The sequence below is a fragment of the Aspergillus fumigatus genome, chromosome 6, assembly GCF_000002655.1.
Source record: "Aspergillus fumigatus Af293 chromosome 6, whole genome shotgun sequence".
In the NCBI taxonomy this organism is placed as follows: domain Eukaryota; kingdom Fungi; phylum Ascomycota; class Eurotiomycetes; order Eurotiales; family Aspergillaceae; genus Aspergillus; species Aspergillus fumigatus.
Genome location: NC_007199.1, coordinates 1,814,605 through 1,831,876, shown reverse-complemented (window position 1 = coordinate 1,831,876; position 17,272 = coordinate 1,814,605). Strand labels below are relative to the sequence as shown.

Genomic DNA, 17,272 nt, shown 5'->3' with positions numbered 1-17,272 from the left:
AAGCGCTGGCTTGCACTAGGCTCAGCTATTGCTGGAGTACGCTACTGCCCCGTAGTCTACTGTGATTGCGAATACGTAAGTATAGATAGGTCGTTAGTTGGAGGGGTCAATCATCAAAGCGGAGGGGGTGGGTCAGAGCGGTCAATAGCCAGATGCTAGACAGCTACGTACTCCGTAGACCAAATTGCTAGATGGACACTTACCAAGTACAAAAAGGAAAGATCGAAAATTCTCGTCTGCTGGAGAGCATAAGCGAAAGAACGCTATAAGTATTCTCTTGGTTGATGGATTGAAAATAAGCAGTTGGGAATGTCAGTATTTAAAAGGGAGCTATGTACCGGATTGAGAGCGATGAGGTCACAAGCTCCTTGATTTGCGTTGTGGAACCCCTCAGTTGGTCATTTGCTAACCTCAAATCTCAATTCAAGCCGAACATTTGAGATCTCAGACAAGACACTAGTTTTAGTCTGTCTGACTGCAGAACTCGTTCACACGGGTTCATTAAACTTTTTCTATCTGGGAACCGAGCCCTTCGCCGCATCTTGAAGCTCTCCTTGCCTACCAAGCACTAAACAATTACGGAGTCGTTATACTTGAGAACACGACTGAAGTAGTAGAACACCCCCGATCTGCGCACAACTCAAGCGCATGCCGCAATTGGATGGTCCTCGAAATTGGCATAAATAGTAAAGTAACACCAACGCTCACATCGCCCGTGGTATTGGCTCACACAAACCCCCGAATCCTCCATCGATCCCTTGGTGCAACCCGAAAGTGGTAAAGCTCAGACACTTATCACGTACAGCACTGCCACAATTTGTATTCAATTCGGGAATTACCTGAGCCACTTAAGTCATCGACCCTATCAACTGTTTCTTCAACTGATCTCCAAGGAACCAGATGAGCATGAGTCTGTGGCTTGTAACTCTCACGTTTCGGTAGTGCATATTTTGGAGATTACCTGTTGCTCAGAAATGTCCAATTCTTATATTGGAGATCAAGAAATGCTAAGATCCTTCACATGTAAATGCCAGTTGTATTAACAGATGTACATAATATAAGTGATGTACATGATTCATGCTGACTATGTGCGACCAGCTCCTTCATAATATCTCAATACTGAAATAAACCATAGGTCCAGTCCTTGGTTGATACCCGATCCTTCTATGATACCTTTGACCAAAGAACGCCTCGTGTAAATTGAAAGAGAAAACTCCCACCAGGTCTAGAATTTGTGATAAGAAAAAAGAGGTGACATGGTGTGAAATGCGTACATGATGATGCACGAGAAAAATCATTGAGGCGCCTGTCCTCAATTAAGTAGCTTCAAGTATGTCATATGCCATGCTTTTTCGGCGTCCAGCGCCAACGTTATTCTCATATCCCATAGAGATGATGAGCCATATAGAGTGAGCCGTTTCGTTTTTTTATGTGTCGTGAATTTTTGTGTCGTGATGGGAGATTATCTCCATGGATGAAGGAGGTTGAGCTGGCATGAGTTGTGGTTTACACCCGAGCGCGGGCTTGTACAAGACGCAGTCTGCGATCGTCGTCGTCATGATGAGCTGACGTCCGAGAGTTGAAGAAGCCGGAACGCAAGTGATGTACATCGATGCCGGTGTGTCCCGTCGAGACTCCACGGCCAACGCTCCGAATGTGGGCTTGTTGAGGGGACTGGAGTGTAGGCATGGCGGTATCCTCGGCAACAACAGCCTGATAATCTGGCAGTTCACTGTCGCATGGTCCCACACTAGATCTGACCGCAGTCGAATAGCTTGGGACGCGACTGAGGCTTTCAACTTCAGCGAACTGTGGGTGGAACGGTGTGGCCATTCCAGACGGAATGTAATCATGGTCATGGTAGCCCTCATCCGAAGGTCTGCGGGAAAGTTCGGGACTCGCCGGACTTTGCGAATTGGAACCAGAAGAGGGGCCAAAGGAGTCGGTGGAGACTCCCAGACGACGGTATTCGGCGTCGGTATGGCCGTCAGCATCAGATGGCGATGGGTTGCTGAACCTGCTAGCATGCAAGTTGGACAGTCGACTATGCAAGGCAGAAGCAGAGATATCGGTGTTGGTCAAGGCGTTCATCGATGCAAGATTCTCAGCAGACAAATTCCGGCTGAGAGTACCAAACGGAGTCCCCGGTCCGCTGCCCGGGCCCGGTGTGCGGTAGCCACTAGGGTCCACCTCGCTATATAATTGATCGAACTGATGCTCGCCGTACAAGGGGGGCGCCTGTTGTGCGAGGTCGTTGACTGCCCGTTGAGCGGACTGTGGTGTCTGGTCGACAAGGTTGTTGTTGTCGTCAATTGCCAGGTTTGGCGAGATGAAGATGGAAACGGGGAGGGTAGCCCGTAGCTGTGAATGTCAGCATCCCTTGATTACACATTCCTGAGAGGTGGAGTACATACCTCGCTAATGTGACCGTCTGGATTCAGTAATTGAACACGGAACTTCAATTTGTGTCTGATTTTGATACCTCGTGTGTCGGTATCTTGCAGACAGCGTGTTAACGTCTTTGGTAGGTCAAGGAAGCGAGAAAATTGGTATCCCTCGGCTGCTTCGTCGATGATCTCGAGATTGCCTTCCTCATCCAACTCATGTTCATCATTGACAATTGTCCTGGTGTTTTTGTATGTGTTGCGGACAGAGTCGGGGTCTTCAGGATTAAGGGTAAGGTCATGACTTTCGATTAGCTGCGAGACGATTTGTCCGATCTTGAGTCCTTTGAGGAGGGGAATCAGTTTGAAGTCCACTCGGATGCTGGTCCCGAAAATCACGGCCTTGGTTGGAGTGCTGATCGAATACTCGATTTTGTTGGGCCAAATGTTCTCCACAGACTGCACGAGCATTAGCAGTTGTAACCTGCGATTCAATACAAGTGTCCACCTACCATAGCATGAGAGAGTTCAAGTGCACTGGAGTCCAGTGTACGGATAATACGCAGTGGTTTCCTGACAACGATGTCCTTGGCATACTTGCGTCCGATTTCCGCTTTGAATCTGTAGGTCACGTAGGTGTCGCTGAGACCCTCAACACTCTCTGGCATGGAGCCTTCGAGAATCACATGGAATGGGAACTCATAGTTGCCCGCAGCGAGTATCTCCGTCTTGCTTTTGCCCGCGTCTCTGAATGTCCAGGACTTTTCATAGAACACTTTTTCCCTCCACGATTTCCTGCCACCGGTGGCCGAGCTTGATGGGAGGTGCCAACTGCAAAGCATGTTCGTCAGCATTTGCTTGTCGCGTGGAAGGAAAGCACAGCAAGTGGCAACATACCATACTCTAGAGATACCAGTGAGGTTCAGTCTGACATGCTTAACGGACAGCGGCTCCGACAAACAGAGGAGAAGCTTTCCACTCAATTGCGCACTGGCTGCCTCTTGCTCTCCTCCCCTAAATACAATATAATCCTCATCTAGACTATTGCAAAAAGTGAGCCAACTGTGCTAATGAGGTATGAGACCTGCGAAGACTTACCGGATATCAAAGTATTTTAAATGACTTGCACCTCCTCCACCGAAGAAGCTGAGAGCCATAACGATGCAACTAACGGCTGCGAATATGCAGCTGCCAGAAGATCGGACGAAAATGTAGTAAATCGCTAGGCGCGATATGCGGCGTTGAAAAAAAACACTCGCAGTTACTGTAGAACCGTAGTCCAAAGAAGGGAGGTAAAAGGGAAAATATAGAGGGGAAAGAAATATGACACGGAGATAAGCCCGAAATATTGTGCAAGAGATAGAATCTGCCAATGATCGACTTGTCACTGACCAGATGATTTTGCCGGGCGACAAACGGGTTCCACCTAGGGAATATTGCTTGGTGGGCGAAGTGGGGGCAGTGAACAGCCGTTTCCGTCACCGTCTGGGCGATAGAGAACTTTTAGGAGTTTCTCCTTTGGGACCGGGAAAATCGAATGGGAAGAGTGGCGAAGCGGGCCCTTTACCCTTTGTAAAGTATCTATTTGTAGGGGAACCTGAGATGATGCGATGGTTCAACGCGGCTGGTCTGACTAATCTGATGACGAACACTAGAGCTATTGATCGATGCGTCAAGAGAGATGAAATGAGACCTAGATGCGATAAGAGCTGCAATGGTTAATGAATGAATCCTTAAGTGACAGGGTTAAATGTTTAAAGGAGACGAAGGAGGATGAGAATTCATCCAGACAGGTTGAAAAGTGCGAGAGAATTGTAGGATCAGCTGACAATAACAATAGAATCAGAAGAAAACAATGAAGCTACTGAGACATTCAATGTTGATGAGAAGGTAGTAAGGAAACCCTGTAAGATGGGATATATTACGTCAGAAACATACCAGATTCATCACAGAATCAAGAATCAAAGGGTGATGGTGCTCGGTAAAGTTGCTGGAATCAAGAAGGAAAAAGTAGAGTAATAGGAAGGCAGGAGAGAGAAGATGGGAATCTATTTGTATTTATTATATCGAATGGATGAGCCGGAAGACAGATGATTGCGCAAGAATAATATACTATTATCATTTTAATTCTTAATTTTATTTAAAAAATGATAATACTTTCAATTATCTAGTGTACTTAGTGCCAGAGGCCCTGGTCCTGATGATAGTGAAGAATAACGCCAGGGATCGCCGGGTTTACCTCCAAAGGGCTTAGGCTACTCGGGTGGTCCGGTTATCGGGTGGCATAATCACAAGATGGAGCTTGATAGGTGGCATATGCAGTGATTGATTGGCGTCTGATGTTTTTCTAGAATTCCCTTCTGGTGGTTATTATCCTCGTCCTCTCCAGGCACACAATTGAAATACAAATGTCGAGATATATAACCTCGGGATCGACCTTGCGCATGATAGCCTCAAGATTTTATACGACTACCTGTGATTCGAGCAATGATCACTGCTATTGCTCATCCTGTCTTGTCTGTCAACATGTGCTAATGGGCTGGCATGATCCCTCCCAGCACCCACAGGCTGCAGGTTACACCGCATCTCTATTTCTGCAACTGTCCTAAGTTTCATGATTTCAACTCTTATATTTCGTATCCCGATGATATGACGTTTTATTTGTACTGTCCTATGTGCTGCTCATGTCGAATGTAGGGTAAATGATCTTCCACGCAGTTCGGAGCGGGGTATCACAGGTCTATTGCCTTGTAGCATTCTGCAGCTGTCAAGTATAGACTCAACAGCACGATATATGTTTATAAGTAAGATGGCAATACCAACCCAGAGCAACAGCTCAAACTATGAGCTTCGCAAGCCAGCCCAAATCAGAGCAAGTGGAGCGAGACTGCGTATATCACACATTTGCCATTAGCTTCCGAGGTAGGCTCCACCAAGGATCATCTTCCACTTTGTGAGTCAGTAGGCTAACAAAGGTTCCCCTACTGCAGTTTTAAATTCTCATATCAGCATCAAAAACACCGGCATCGAACGATATTTGGAATTCCGAATATACAAATGGCGAGACAACAGTACGATAGTAGTCGCTCTACAATGATGTCATTTTCTACTCCGTATGGTCCTTCGTATCGAATATTGCCAAGCTATTAAGCTTTCTTCAGGGATATCGTAAATTAGGTAGTTTCCTTGCGTTCGGTAGAAACCTAGTAATAGATCGTCATCGATGGCATGACTTCAGCCATATGATGTTGGATGTGGACTATGGCCTGCATGTGCTTGAGCCCCCAGGCACCTGCATAAATGCTGCATACATCTGGACCAACACTCTCTCGTCTGCAACAGCCACGAAGCCAGCTACAGCGTTCCTGGCTCGTCGCTATCACATGAAATTATAGTGACATCAAAAGAGTGCCAGGCTGCCAGTAAGCTCCTTTAATTCAGCTTTGCGTAAACATGGACCAGTTCATGACAATTTGACACAATGACATGTGATCGGGGAAAATCACACATTCTCCGATTGTATCCATCTATCATTAGTAGCTCTTCCCATCCAGTATCCACGGCAATCAAAGGTCGGGATCCATCCCTGACTCGGGCCAGGACAGCCCGTCATGATCGCCATTGACCCAAATAGGCAAACCCACAGTCGGAGTTTCCGTCCAAATTCGATATCTTTTAGTCTTACCTCTCGAAATACAGGGACCCCCGTCGGTGATAAAACTGCACTCCGTAACAATGACGCTGGCCAGTAACAAAGAAAAACCCAGTCAGCACCTAGAACTTCTTCGATGTGCCGAAAATATCAGTCTTGAGCCTTGACGTAAGCAATGACCTCAATTAGTTATCCCATGGTTTGACGTTATCAGCCGGTTTATTTTCTTTGTCCTTCTTGCATGCTAAATGTCCAGACCCACCTATCCGCGGGTCCTCAACCTTTTCACAAAAGAAATTTGGTGTCTGTCTACTCCGTATCTATCACGCTATCTAGAATAGTCTAGTACTCTAGTCTAGCTGCCAGGAAAAGCTTTCATGTTCGAGACCTAAGAGTTGAGTCTACTCGGAGTAAATCTCCTACCTCAGGACGAGCTCCTTTTCAGGGCACCATTCGGTGAGCCTGTACAGAGATCTACCGGGAGGGTCCTCGACTAATTCAGGCCACCAAACCTCAAACCTATGGACAGACGAATGTAGTCGGGTAGCAATGCCCTTCCTTGGTTTTCAAGCCGCCAGAGCTTTTCGATAGCTTTGTATCAGTAGAACCGTCCACCCTCCATGACATCTCTACTCTGTACGTGCTATCACGTCAAGCGATGCAGGATGGATGCGAGGGACCTCAAAGGATACAGTGTATCCTCATTGGTGTATCAAAGACGAGATCATCTAAAATTTTCCCTCTGGCTGGATGATGATCATATTACAAGCTACGGAGCACGGTACACCGAGAGATAGGCATCATGGGTCAAGCCCATGGCACTCGGCATGCCGAATCCAACCCGGCTAAAACGAAAATCAAGGAACTCGACTCGATATCATGTTGTTCGCCAATAGAGTATAAGATTTTCATGATAAGTTCGAGACTCCGAGACCAGAATCATCACACTCCACTGACAACGCATCCCTGTTATTTTCCCGAGAAAAAGTAAAACCCGTTTCTAGTAGTAGCGGGTCTTCCTCAGGACACTTATCGTTGCCCAAGAATGCCCCTCCTGGCACAGTCTTTTGGATCCAGAACGAGAGCACGGACTCGATCGACATTCACTCTTCTGACTCAACTAGAATACCTAGGAGGCTAAGGCAGAGCTCATCCTTCCCGCATTACCCTTGTAAGTCATACTGCACTAAGAGAGTTTGCTATCTAGTACTCTGTAGCTCGCCATATTTCGCCTATCATCCATCAACCTTTCGAAACAGCGGACTTTGCCGTCGGATCCACAGGGAATGGGAACTTGATCCAACGGGAGACTAAGGACGGGTATCCAGCCTGCCCGTGCCAGCATTCCTGCCTGATATCAACAGGTACCCACCAAATCCATCTAGAATACACCGGCGGCTAAAGAGGGATAATGATTTTTGCGGCCTTTTTTTCTCTTCTCGCCTATCAATAGGTATCAGACAACAAAATTTGACGTGCGAACCAATGGCATGGTTTTCAAGATGCACATGGCCAGACCGTATCTGCACTCTGCCAGTTTCAACTTTCTTTATCGGAAAATTTTTCTCGCCAGTCAAAATTGGCTACTCTCAGGGTACTTCGTGGGCGACTTGCGCCCTGACTATGCAAAAAGTAATCACGCAAAATCATCTTATCTGACTCCGTACATAGTGCCCCTTCCTCAAGGGGTATGCCCGAACCCCTGCATGTGCATGTCTACATGATACAAGAGGAACTGAGATGATTACCTATCAGCAGCCAGGAGCGAGTACAAACTGCAGAACCCAGCGCAAGGCTGATTCCATATCCGTAGATGACTGGGCCATAGGCATGCGTTGCTTACCGTGCGAGATTTGGTTTCTGTCGATCTCATCTTAACTTTTGCGACCACTCTGATACTTCGGTCTCTACAATCCCGAGGTGGAAATTGGTATAAAGATACCAGTCTGGTTGAGATATCCGTGCGCGACGTCAGACTTGTTGCAGGCTTGCTACCAACGGCACATGGTAGATATGTATCTCTCTTGCGTACGCATATGCAATGAACCAAGTCGGGAATAGTTCATTCGCATAGATGAGTGCCGTTATCAACTGAGAGCCTTTGAGTCTCTGGTAGGGTCGGCTAGCAAAGGTTATCAAACAAAGGATATGATCCGCATGATAACACATCTCTATGGTCCAGATGTGCACCGACTCACGAGAGCTCTTCTATCTGGCACGAAGATACAGCATGTCAAAGTCATTATTGACAATTGCTTGACCAGCAAGCCACGGTGTAAAAATTATAAGGTCTGCAGATATAAACAGCCCCTAATCAACAGGTACAGTGATGAACGCTGAAACATCAAGCACAGCAACCCATATACACAGAGTCATACACAAACACAGCCCATATACACAACCCTTCCCAGAAATACGCTAAAATGCAACAATCCACCAAGCAGCATGTAAAAATACCACGCCATTAATGCCAATCAATCTTGAACCCGCAAGACCAAGGCACCCCTGACACTGTACTCGTCGTGACACCGATCAAAAAATCCACCCCAGCAATAACCACAGCACAATCCCCGCGCCAATCACAATCCCTGCGACTTTCATAATCGCAACCGTATCCCCCTGTTTCGCCATGCGGGTCAAGCGACTCGCGCTGCCTTTGAGGTTCGTCGATAGGGAGGAGAAGACCTGGCTCTGTTGGCGCCGTCAGTAACCATTCATTCATCCAAATATCAATTACACGGAGTTAGAGCAGGTCAAAACGAACAGAGTGATCCAGCGTTTCGTGGTCCCGGGCATTATCGTAGATATCGATGGTGACGGACTTCAGGGCCGAGACTTTGCTGGATAGCGAGTTGAGGAGGGCATTGTTTTGTCTACAGGAGCCAATTTGTTAGCTGATTCGCACTTTCACATGCAAGTAAGACGCTCTGCAACTTGATAAAGGGCGATGAGCAAGCATAGGGAAAACGGCACGTACTGTTCACGTTCGTAGGCGTCTCCCATTTTGTCGGTGGGGTGATGGACGCTTGTTGTTCCTCTGACGTAGAAAATTGAATGGCTGCCGGTCTACTAAGCGGGGGTGCTGAGTTCAGTGTAACCAGGCCGGCGTATGATGCGTTTGAGAAATGATATAGCAAGAGAAGTTGGTATGAGTAGCAGAATTTCGCCAGCGGCAACCCCATGGCAATGACGTGGAGATCCGGAGGTCATGGTCACGTGATAGTCAGCATTCTACCTACCAGTCTTAGAATTCACCTGGTAATCTACATCCAAAAGTCGCACAGTCTGTCCTACATTGCCTTGGTAAAATGTGCTACGGTGCAGACTGATCTAGAAATGAAGTCATCCTTCAGCTCTGCTGGCACAGGTTGCAAGAAAGTTGGCCAGAGTCCATCCGTTGCAATTCAACGTACAAAAAGTGTATAACAAGACAGGTAAGAAGTTGAAAGTGAACCCAGATCGAGACACGGAAACCCCAATCGCTATGCTAATATATCAAATCAATGTGTGCAAGAGTGCCAGGCACTTAGATACCAGAGCACAAGGAACATGACAATAAGGCACTTCAAGTGCCATGCCGCCAGGGTGTCAAAGACGAAATGCGCCATAAGAAGAAAATCCGAGGACGGGCAATGGAATCCCTGAGGACAGGCCAGCAGGTAACATACTGCCACTTTCCCGAGTCAGATAGAGGGATCCTGCGCTCTTCGCGCAGCAGACAAGATAGATAGGCAGGGACAAATTGACGGAAGGAGACCAGAACATAGGGAAAAGGTGAAGGCTTCAGTGTACATGTCTAAGAACGATCAAAGTCGACAAAAGCAGAGGGGTATTTGTGCGCTGCAGAAGAACAAACAGTAGTAAAAGTTGCAATACTTCTGTTCCTTGTTCACCACATATCGTCATCATCGTCGTCCAGCTGGACGTCATCGCCAAACGTTGAATGCCCATATTGACGATGTCCAGGACCATATACATTCCCGTTTTCGTACTTACTACCCCTTGAATGTGGCCGGTAATTATCGCGCTGGTCGTCGCCGTACTCGTACATCTGAGGATCGTCGTAGGAACTATCGCTGTACTGCTCCTGCTGAGACTGTATTCTGGGTTAGAATAACTGCGCCCAACACCACCTGCAAAACCGAAAGTCTGCTTACCTCTTGGTATTTCTGGTATTGTGAATACTCATCGTTCTGATCCCTTGAAGTTTGCTGTTTTTGCGATGCCGACGACGCCATCAACATGTGAGGATGCATCTGCTGAACCTTGGCCAAATAAGAGTACATAAAGTTGCTGAGCAGGACCTGAGAATAGAGTGCTCGGCGGGGATTGGCCAATTTGATGTGAGCCATGCGGTAGATGGCTCGCTCTTCGAGGATCGAGAATCTTGTCCACGGATAATCGACATCTGGCCGTAGCTCGCGGACGGGTGGGTCAGGGGACAATGTCCGCGACGAGTTCTTTTTGTGATGACCATCTCCACTGTTCTTCTTCCTCCCACCGCCGAAAATCGATGAAAACAGGCCAGATTCCTTGTCCTTCTTGGACTCCCCCGATGTGCGCCGGACGTGGTCTTTCCGACGCTCCTCCTCCAGTTTAGGGTCGAGCCGATCGACGGTGATACTTTCGCGCCCGCGCGGACCAATATCATTGGATGAGGCAGGGTGCGCAGGTTCATGGACCTTCTCCGCTGACTTCGATTTGCTTTTCTTCGAATCACTATCCTTGTCCTTTTTCTTTTCCTTGTCCTTATCCTTGTCTTTCTCCTCAGAGCCGAGCAACCAGTGCCAACTCGACTTGCGACTACCCTCCGAATCTTTCTTATCTTTGGACTTTTTGGGCTCGGGCTTGCGATCTTCCGATATTGTAGGAATGAATGAGAGGTTGTCCGTCCGTGTTGTGTTTCCCGGGAGTGGTTGTGGGTTATTCGCAATGTCATTGAGAGTTTTCGAGCTCTCCTTCCCCGGCAGCCGTGCGGCTCCCGATCGTTTGGTTGTACTCGGATCTCGAAGAGAGGAATCCTTTGAAGGCAGTGTCGGTGGCGCATCTTGCGATGCCTCCCGGCCCGAACTGTAACTGTGGTGGTATGTGGGTGTCGTGGGTGTCGTGGATGTTGTGGGAGTTGCCGGAGATTCGGCTGGGGGTGTCTCGATAATTTCCGGCACTCTTTGTTCGGTGGGGGGGATATTCAAGGTTGAGCGGCCATTGGAGCTGATGCGAGAGTGCCACTGATGGCGGGCCTGAGGAGAAGCATTTGTCCTGTCTCCAAGATTCGTTTCCGGCCAGCCATTCGCCCTGCTATTGTCAAACTGTGTAGAAGAGCTGACAGCGGCCTGGATGGGGTGATGCGGCTCGGCCTGTGCGCGTCTTGTGCTAGGCGTTGGATCGGTAGCCACTCGCGTGAGACCTGAGGGGGGCTCGTCCGCAGATGAACTAGTGATTGAAGAGGCTCGGTCGTTCGTGTCCGATGCCCTACCAGCTCGCTTTGAGAAGGGAACCTTTTCACCTTTCCTCAAACTACCGGCTTTTCTGTATTGTGTTCGGGTAGAACGGCGGAGACTGTGCCCGGGGGGTGCGGGAGGCAAGATCGGGACATCCTCCTCTATGGTGAGCTTCTGGACTCCGTCCAAAAAGGACGCCGCGCTCGGGGTTTGGAGCTTGGAGTCATCAACTAACGATTCAAGCTGAAGCAAATTCGGGCTCAGAGACTTGTTCCTCGACTGCGATCGTTTCCGCTCGAGACGCTCCGCGCCATCCGTGTAACCCTGGGAGGTGTCAATCTGTCGGGACAACATAGACTTTTTTCGGCGAAGCGACCCCCCTGCCCCACCGTGTTCGAAGCCCGAGAATTCGCCCGATTTTCGTCTGATCTGTTCCGCCTTAGTTTCGAGGAAGGATCTGAATTCCTTGGGAGCCAGCTCTGGATGCAACCGAGCTGGAACCCAGAATAAACGAGATGCGTCATTTTCGTCTGCGGAAGGAGACGGAGCTATCGACGGTACGGAGAAACTGGGAAGGTCGGGATCTCCTGTTGCTGTGACGTCCAAAGACATCCGCCGGATAGCAGCTAGGTTACTGAGCTCCTGGGCCACCGCAGCGGGATCAGATTCGTAGTCGACGTCGTTTAAAGGGAATGAGGTGGTAGCTGTGTCCGTCGAAGGGGGAGACGTCGGGTTGCTGGTGTCCCGGTCAACGGACTTGGAGGAAACCAGTGATGGCCGTGAGCGTCCATTCGTCTGAGGACTATCCACGGCGTTCGAGCGACATTGTACGTGCAGCGACTGCGGTGAGGCGGAGTCTTCGGATCCGGCGAGGCTGGGAGGGATTATCGAGATGGATTCGCTGAGCGGGGAAGAAAGGAAGCTGAGACGTTTGGACTCCCGCCTGTCGTAATCGTCTTCGTACATATGCCCAATGGCTTCCGTGACATGGTGGCTTGGGTCACTAATAGATAATTGAGGCACATGGCCTCTCCGCGTCCCGTATCCTCCGCCAGCCTCAGAGGGGCTCGGTGAAGCCTAGGTGATCAAACAAACAGACCGGTCAGATATTTTTTCCAATGGACTTCCCATCAAATCGCATGCGGACAGTTCACGAGACTTCTGGAAGAGGGCTCCACGGTTTTAGGCTGGGGAAAGGCCGGGTCCCGACCAAGGAAAAGGGGAAAGCAGAAAAGCAAGTTCGAACATTCAAGAGGGCTTAATGGGACGATTTTTAGAACCAACACACCTGCATGAGAGCCGAATAATTCGGGAGCTGTCGTGAAATCGTCTTCCCGGATTTTGCTGAGGACAGAAGGGTCGACGGGAAAGTCGATTGTGGAGAGGGAGGTCAAATAGGAATGAATGTATATAGCACCTAGGCCGGGAGATAGCGAAGGATGATCATGGAAGCGGGGAAGAAACACTGGCACCGACAGCAGTAGTGTTTGACGGGGAAAACCATCCACCAGGGAGCAGGGAAAGAAGACAACAAGGGAAAGGCTGACGGCTAGACATCCGGTGACAACAAGTAGGAGGAGGGACTTTTTCAGTAAGGAGGAAGAGTGAGGAGAGCTAGCTGAATGTGGAGAGCATAATAATCACCAGGATAATTATTAGGAAGGAATATCAGCAGGATGAGGAAGTAGAGTAGTACTGTGTAGAGTAGTGCAAGTAAGACTAAGGTAAGTAAAGTAAGAAAGAACCAGCTAAACTTCCTTGGTAGTAGTGTCGTCTGAAGGCATCCCTACTGCTCCATAACAGTTTAGGCTACCTTGGCCTTAGGGGGGCTTTTTCGGTTCTTGGGTATTATTATTCTTATCAGGCGATAGAAACAGGTACCACAAAGTAAGGTACCCTGGACAAGGTTGGAGGTTCTGCTATTTCCGCTTTGATCCAGTTCATAGGGTACATGATTTCTCGAATAATGAGTGTCCTTAACAAAAAAGTAATCACATACTGAGCAAATGACAATCTATTTCTAACAAATTCCAGAATATTTAGACTAGTTTAAGACGTGGAGTGCATCCACACACCTCTCGTATTGAAGGTACTCGTGTGCCTCAGGTTATGTTTCAGCCTCAATCACCAGCTGGCTATAAGTAGTTCCTCCTCACTCGATCTCCATACAGCAGAATTTGCCAATCTCAATTCAAATTCGCCCCGTCAACCCTGTTGCTAATAATGTACTCAAGAGTACGCTGGATTCACGGATCGATCCACTCTGCCTCGGCCATTGTTTGGCTCCACTTAGGCCCGACTCAAATCCGGGCCGCCACTCTTTGGACGATCGATCTGGTCGCGACTACATACTGACCCTGTAGGAACTATGAACAAATGACGATCATCGATCCATGTCGTTACTATGGGAGAATAATCAACGAGTGGATTGACTACTGGACTATGAGTGGATTGGCTACTGGACTATGAGTGGATTGGCTACTGGACTATGAGTGGATTGACTACTGGACTCGATCAACTTCAAATCACAATCCTTCGATAGCGGTTTTCAGAGCTCCTTACTGCCAGTGGCTGTCATTTAACAGCTCTCTGGGTTATGGAGTGCATACCAGTGGGTACTAACCAGTCACTAAGCAAAGCTAGGTAGAGTCATCCATCCCTCGGACCAAGTAGGACTGGAAGCAGAAATACATCAAGTGAGATTGGAATTGACTACTGTCATTATAGGTGACCTCACCGGCCGTAGACGTGACTCTGCCTATGTATGACTTTGGTGCTCATGTGTAGCTTTAGATGGACGGCTTTCCTCCTCGTGCTGGCCTAGCCTAGCCATTGGCGTCCCCCATGTCTACCTTGTCTCCCTTAGTATCTGGCCATACAGAAATTTACTCCAGCTGATTAGTCATTTCAATTCAGGGACTTTCTTGCACGGAGACAATATTGTGACTCAAATGGCGTATCTGAGCTTTCCTTTCGAGAGCTCCTTCTATCGGGACTACTGTCGATGTTAAGTGGTTTTTTTTTTCCTCATAGTCCTCTTCCTTGGGTGGCTAAGGGTCATCATCACCATCATAGGTCTCGTGCCCATCGTCTGACACCATACCACATCTCAACATCAACTACCAGTAATCTTGGTACCACATCACGATCGGCTCTATTATCGAAATCGTTAGATTGACAAACGTCTACTGACTAGGGTCATTAGAAGCTTGACTTGAAACATACCGCTCATCAAACGCTAGTGGAATGTGCATGCATCAATCAGTATGCAGATTATGTCATTCCTCGAGTACTAGCCATGATTACATTGCTTAACATAGGGGATCTACTGGATCTGCTGATTACTTGCGATATTCCATAAAAGATGTCTGTGGAGCTAAACAGATACCTTAAAGTGGCGGGAGTACAGCATTCAGGCACCTCCCTGGATGCCATTGGATACTATGCAGGCCGGTGACGCCATATAACGATTTAATAAAAACGAGTGAAAAGCACAAGCATGCAAACAATCTCTAAGATCAAAACCGGCGGCAAAAGAACAATCCTAAGTAGTCCTAAAAGCAGTATCAATCGCAAGACGCAAGACTCTTGAGTGAAAGATAAGGATATAGAGAAAGAAGCCCTTATTGAAGCCGGATACAAAAATACTGCTTCTTTCCATTTGCAACGCGTTCAGTCATCATTTGGATACATCTACCGGACAAGACAAGAACCCCAGCGTTTATATCATGGAAGGAGCTTAAAAGTCCTTCAAGACGAAATCGTGATATAGTTCAAGATGTGTGCGTGGCATCTTGAAATGGTCTGTTCTGAGAGTTGATGATCGGTTCATTAATGTCATTCTGCGCCAAGCAGCAAAGGGGCCGTGACTGGAATCAAGCTGCATCGACGTAATTGCTAATCTTTGCGTCAGTATGGATGCCTTGGTGGGTCACCGACAAGGATGTTCTCACCTCGGAAAGATGCCGACCCTGTCGCCAATGCGCCCTGTCCACCAATCTTCGGCCTTGTCCGTGCGCTTCAAGATCGTGATAATGTCTCCCTTCTTAAAGCCCAAGTCTCCTTCCTGATCTGCATCAAATGTGTATAATGCGACGGCCTGATCTGCCCGCAGAGGAGCACTCTGTCCTGTGCGCTGCCCGAAAACAGGCTTGGGTGCCGTTGGCCGGCTGGGCTTGCGGTCGGAATAGACGTAATCTTCGTCAAATGGAGCGGTGTTGCTCCGACTGCGGCCGCCGTATCTGTCGAAAGCATCGGCGTGACCCATAGTAGAGGAACGGCCCAAACCTGCGGGGGGCCGATCGTAAACGTCGTCTGCCCAAGTACTCGCGCGAGGTCTGTCGCGATACTCGTAGTCATCGGTGCCGTTAAAACCGCCGCGGTCACGCCGTTGCCCCTCACCGTATGCCTCGCCCCTTCGGCCCTCCCAGACAACATCGTCATGTCTGTCATCATAGATGGGAATATCATTGTACATGGTGTCTCCGTATCTGCCATTGCCGTAGAATGCGCGGGAGTTCAGCACCCGGAGAAGAGGGTCGGCAGCGGGCGGAGGTCTGATAGTACCGCTAAGGAGTTGACGTGCTGAGACTCGACTGTTATACATCTTCTCGTTGGCGTCCTTCCGTTCGACCAGCATGCTTCCTTCCAAGCTGACTCCGGCAAATAGACCTTTTGTTTTCGAGTACGAGAACACCGCTGCCACGCCCTTGGTACTTGCTGCGCCCGCAGCTTCGGCATTTCTTCCCACCGGCCCTGCGGCAATTGACACGTTTCCACCCAGGGTCAAAGTTCCAACCTGTGAAAATGTCCTCACTGCTGCTGCATCATTCAAAATGAACACAAAATCCGTCAATTCAAATCCAATTTGTCCTCCAAACCCGGCACCGGCGGTCGCAATAGCCGAAGGTGCGGACCATGTGCCATCGGCCAAACGAGCGACGACAATCCCTGAGCCAAACCGAGCAGAACCGAGAAAGCCAGCTTTCAGGACAGTAAGAATAGCGAGACCCTATCGACCGAGCAATTAGCTGGGCGAAAGCGCAGTTCAGATGAGACTTTTGTTCTCTAACTTACCTTCGCACCGGCGAGGATCTCTGGAGGAATAATCTTATCAGGACCAAAGGCTTGTCTAGGATCGATAAAAGATGCAAGTATCTTGCCCGCTTTCTTACATTCGCCTGTTGAGAATGAACAATGATCAGCCAGGCACTCACCGACTGCGGAAACCCAACTGCGGGGGATTGAGACGTAAGCAATTTTGATACGTACTTGATAACGATGATGGCAGTGGGTTGTGAATTCCAAGAGGCATTTTGGCTATGCTCGTCGGATCGTAAAATCAGTGAGTTGAGGGGAGTGAAAGTCAGGGAGTGATACGAAAAACATATAAAGTTGTGATCGTAGGATGCTGCACAACGTGGAGTTCGTTCGCCCAGATGGGTCGCCCGGAGGTGCAACAGAAGACGGCTGATCCAGTCTAATACTACCTAGGATAGCCAGCACAACCTTCAGATACCCAAATATTGATCAACAAGTTGGTGGGTTAACTTCGGCAGTCAAATAAATAAAAGCAGTCTCAGGTTTTGATATTACAGTTTCTGCTTTGCACTCGAACAAGGCACAGAGTCTTTCAGGCGATGGACAGCAAAGCAGGTCAGGACACTTCTAGAGGTACTCCGCACTATCTAGTCAGTTCCGCCAGCGGCGGCCCCGGCATTATAGCTCTTCTGGCACGAGTGGCTGAGTCCGTTTTGTGATGGTCTACCATACAAGCTCAATACAACCATAGGTGA

The 17,272-nt window shown here is 48.6% G+C and overlaps 3 protein-coding genes across 3 annotated transcripts; all 3 read right to left on the bottom strand.

Annotated features, from left to right (window-relative positions):
* Positions 1-311: 311 nt before the first annotated feature.
* On the bottom strand, positions 312-9,227 carry creD (arrestin family protein). The gene is made up of 8 exons (XM_077805023.1): positions 9,014-9,227; positions 8,801-8,909; positions 4,323-8,727; positions 3,483-4,093; positions 3,282-3,425; positions 2,897-3,215; positions 2,415-2,843; positions 312-2,361 (listed from the first exon to the last, which is right to left on the bottom strand). Exons 4-8 carry the CDS (start codon positions 3,539-3,541, stop codon positions 1,507-1,509), a joined length of 1,806 nt encoding a protein of 601 aa, XP_077661156.1. The 5' UTR covers positions 3,542-4,093; positions 4,323-8,727; positions 8,801-8,909; positions 9,014-9,227; the 3' UTR covers positions 312-1,506.
* A 91-nt stretch (positions 9,228-9,318) lies between these two features.
* Positions 9,319-13,302, bottom strand: AFUA_6G07890 (putative telomere silencing protein Zds1). The gene is made up of 3 exons (XM_745587.2): positions 12,766-13,302; positions 10,194-12,554; positions 9,319-10,132 (listed from the first exon to the last, which is right to left on the bottom strand). The coding sequence occupies exons 1-3, from the start codon at positions 12,769-12,771 to the stop codon at positions 9,926-9,928; spliced, it is 2,574 nt and encodes an 857-aa protein (XP_750680.1). The 5' UTR covers positions 12,772-13,302; the 3' UTR covers positions 9,319-9,925.
* A 925-nt stretch (positions 13,303-14,227) lies between these two features.
* AFUA_6G07880 (SYLF and SH3 domain-containing protein) lies at positions 14,228-17,239 on the bottom strand. The gene is made up of 4 exons (XM_745586.2): positions 16,749-17,239; positions 16,554-16,657; positions 15,431-16,488; positions 14,228-15,374 (listed from the first exon to the last, which is right to left on the bottom strand). The coding sequence occupies exons 1-4, from the start codon at positions 16,789-16,791 to the stop codon at positions 15,353-15,355; spliced, it is 1,227 nt and encodes a 408-aa protein (XP_750679.2). The 5' UTR covers positions 16,792-17,239; the 3' UTR covers positions 14,228-15,352.
* Positions 17,240-17,272: the final 33 nt, after the last annotated feature.

Excerpts from the sequence above, each read along its gene's own strand:
- creD (XM_077805023.1), bottom strand. The coding sequence starts at position 3,541 with ATGGCTCTCAGCTTCTTCGGTGGAGGAGGTGCAAGTCATTTAAAATAC. Across the intron at positions 3,216-3,281 it reads ACTGGTATCTCTAGAGTATG|TTGGCACCTCCCATCAAGCT; the intron begins GTATGTTGCCAC and ends CATGCTTTGCAG. Across the intron at positions 2,844-2,896 it reads TTGAACTCTCTCATGCTATG|TCTGTGGAGAACATTTGGCC; the intron begins GTAGGTGGACAC and ends ATGCTCGTGCAG.
- AFUA_6G07880 (XM_745586.2), bottom strand. The coding sequence starts at position 16,791 with ATGCCTCTTGGAATTCACAACCCACTGCCATCATCGTTATCAA. Across the intron at positions 16,658-16,748 it reads ACTGCCATCATCGTTATCAA|GCGAATGTAAGAAAGCGGGC; the intron begins GTACGTATCAAA and ends CATTCTCAACAG. Across the intron at positions 16,489-16,553 it reads AGATCCTCGCCGGTGCGAAG|GGTCTCGCTATTCTTACTGT; the intron begins GTAAGTTAGAGA and ends CTCGGTCGATAG.
- AFUA_6G07890 (XM_745587.2), bottom strand. Across the intron at positions 10,133-10,193 it reads AATACCAGAAATACCAAGAG|TCTCAGCAGGAGCAGTACAG; the intron begins GTAAGCAGACTT and ends CCCAGAATACAG.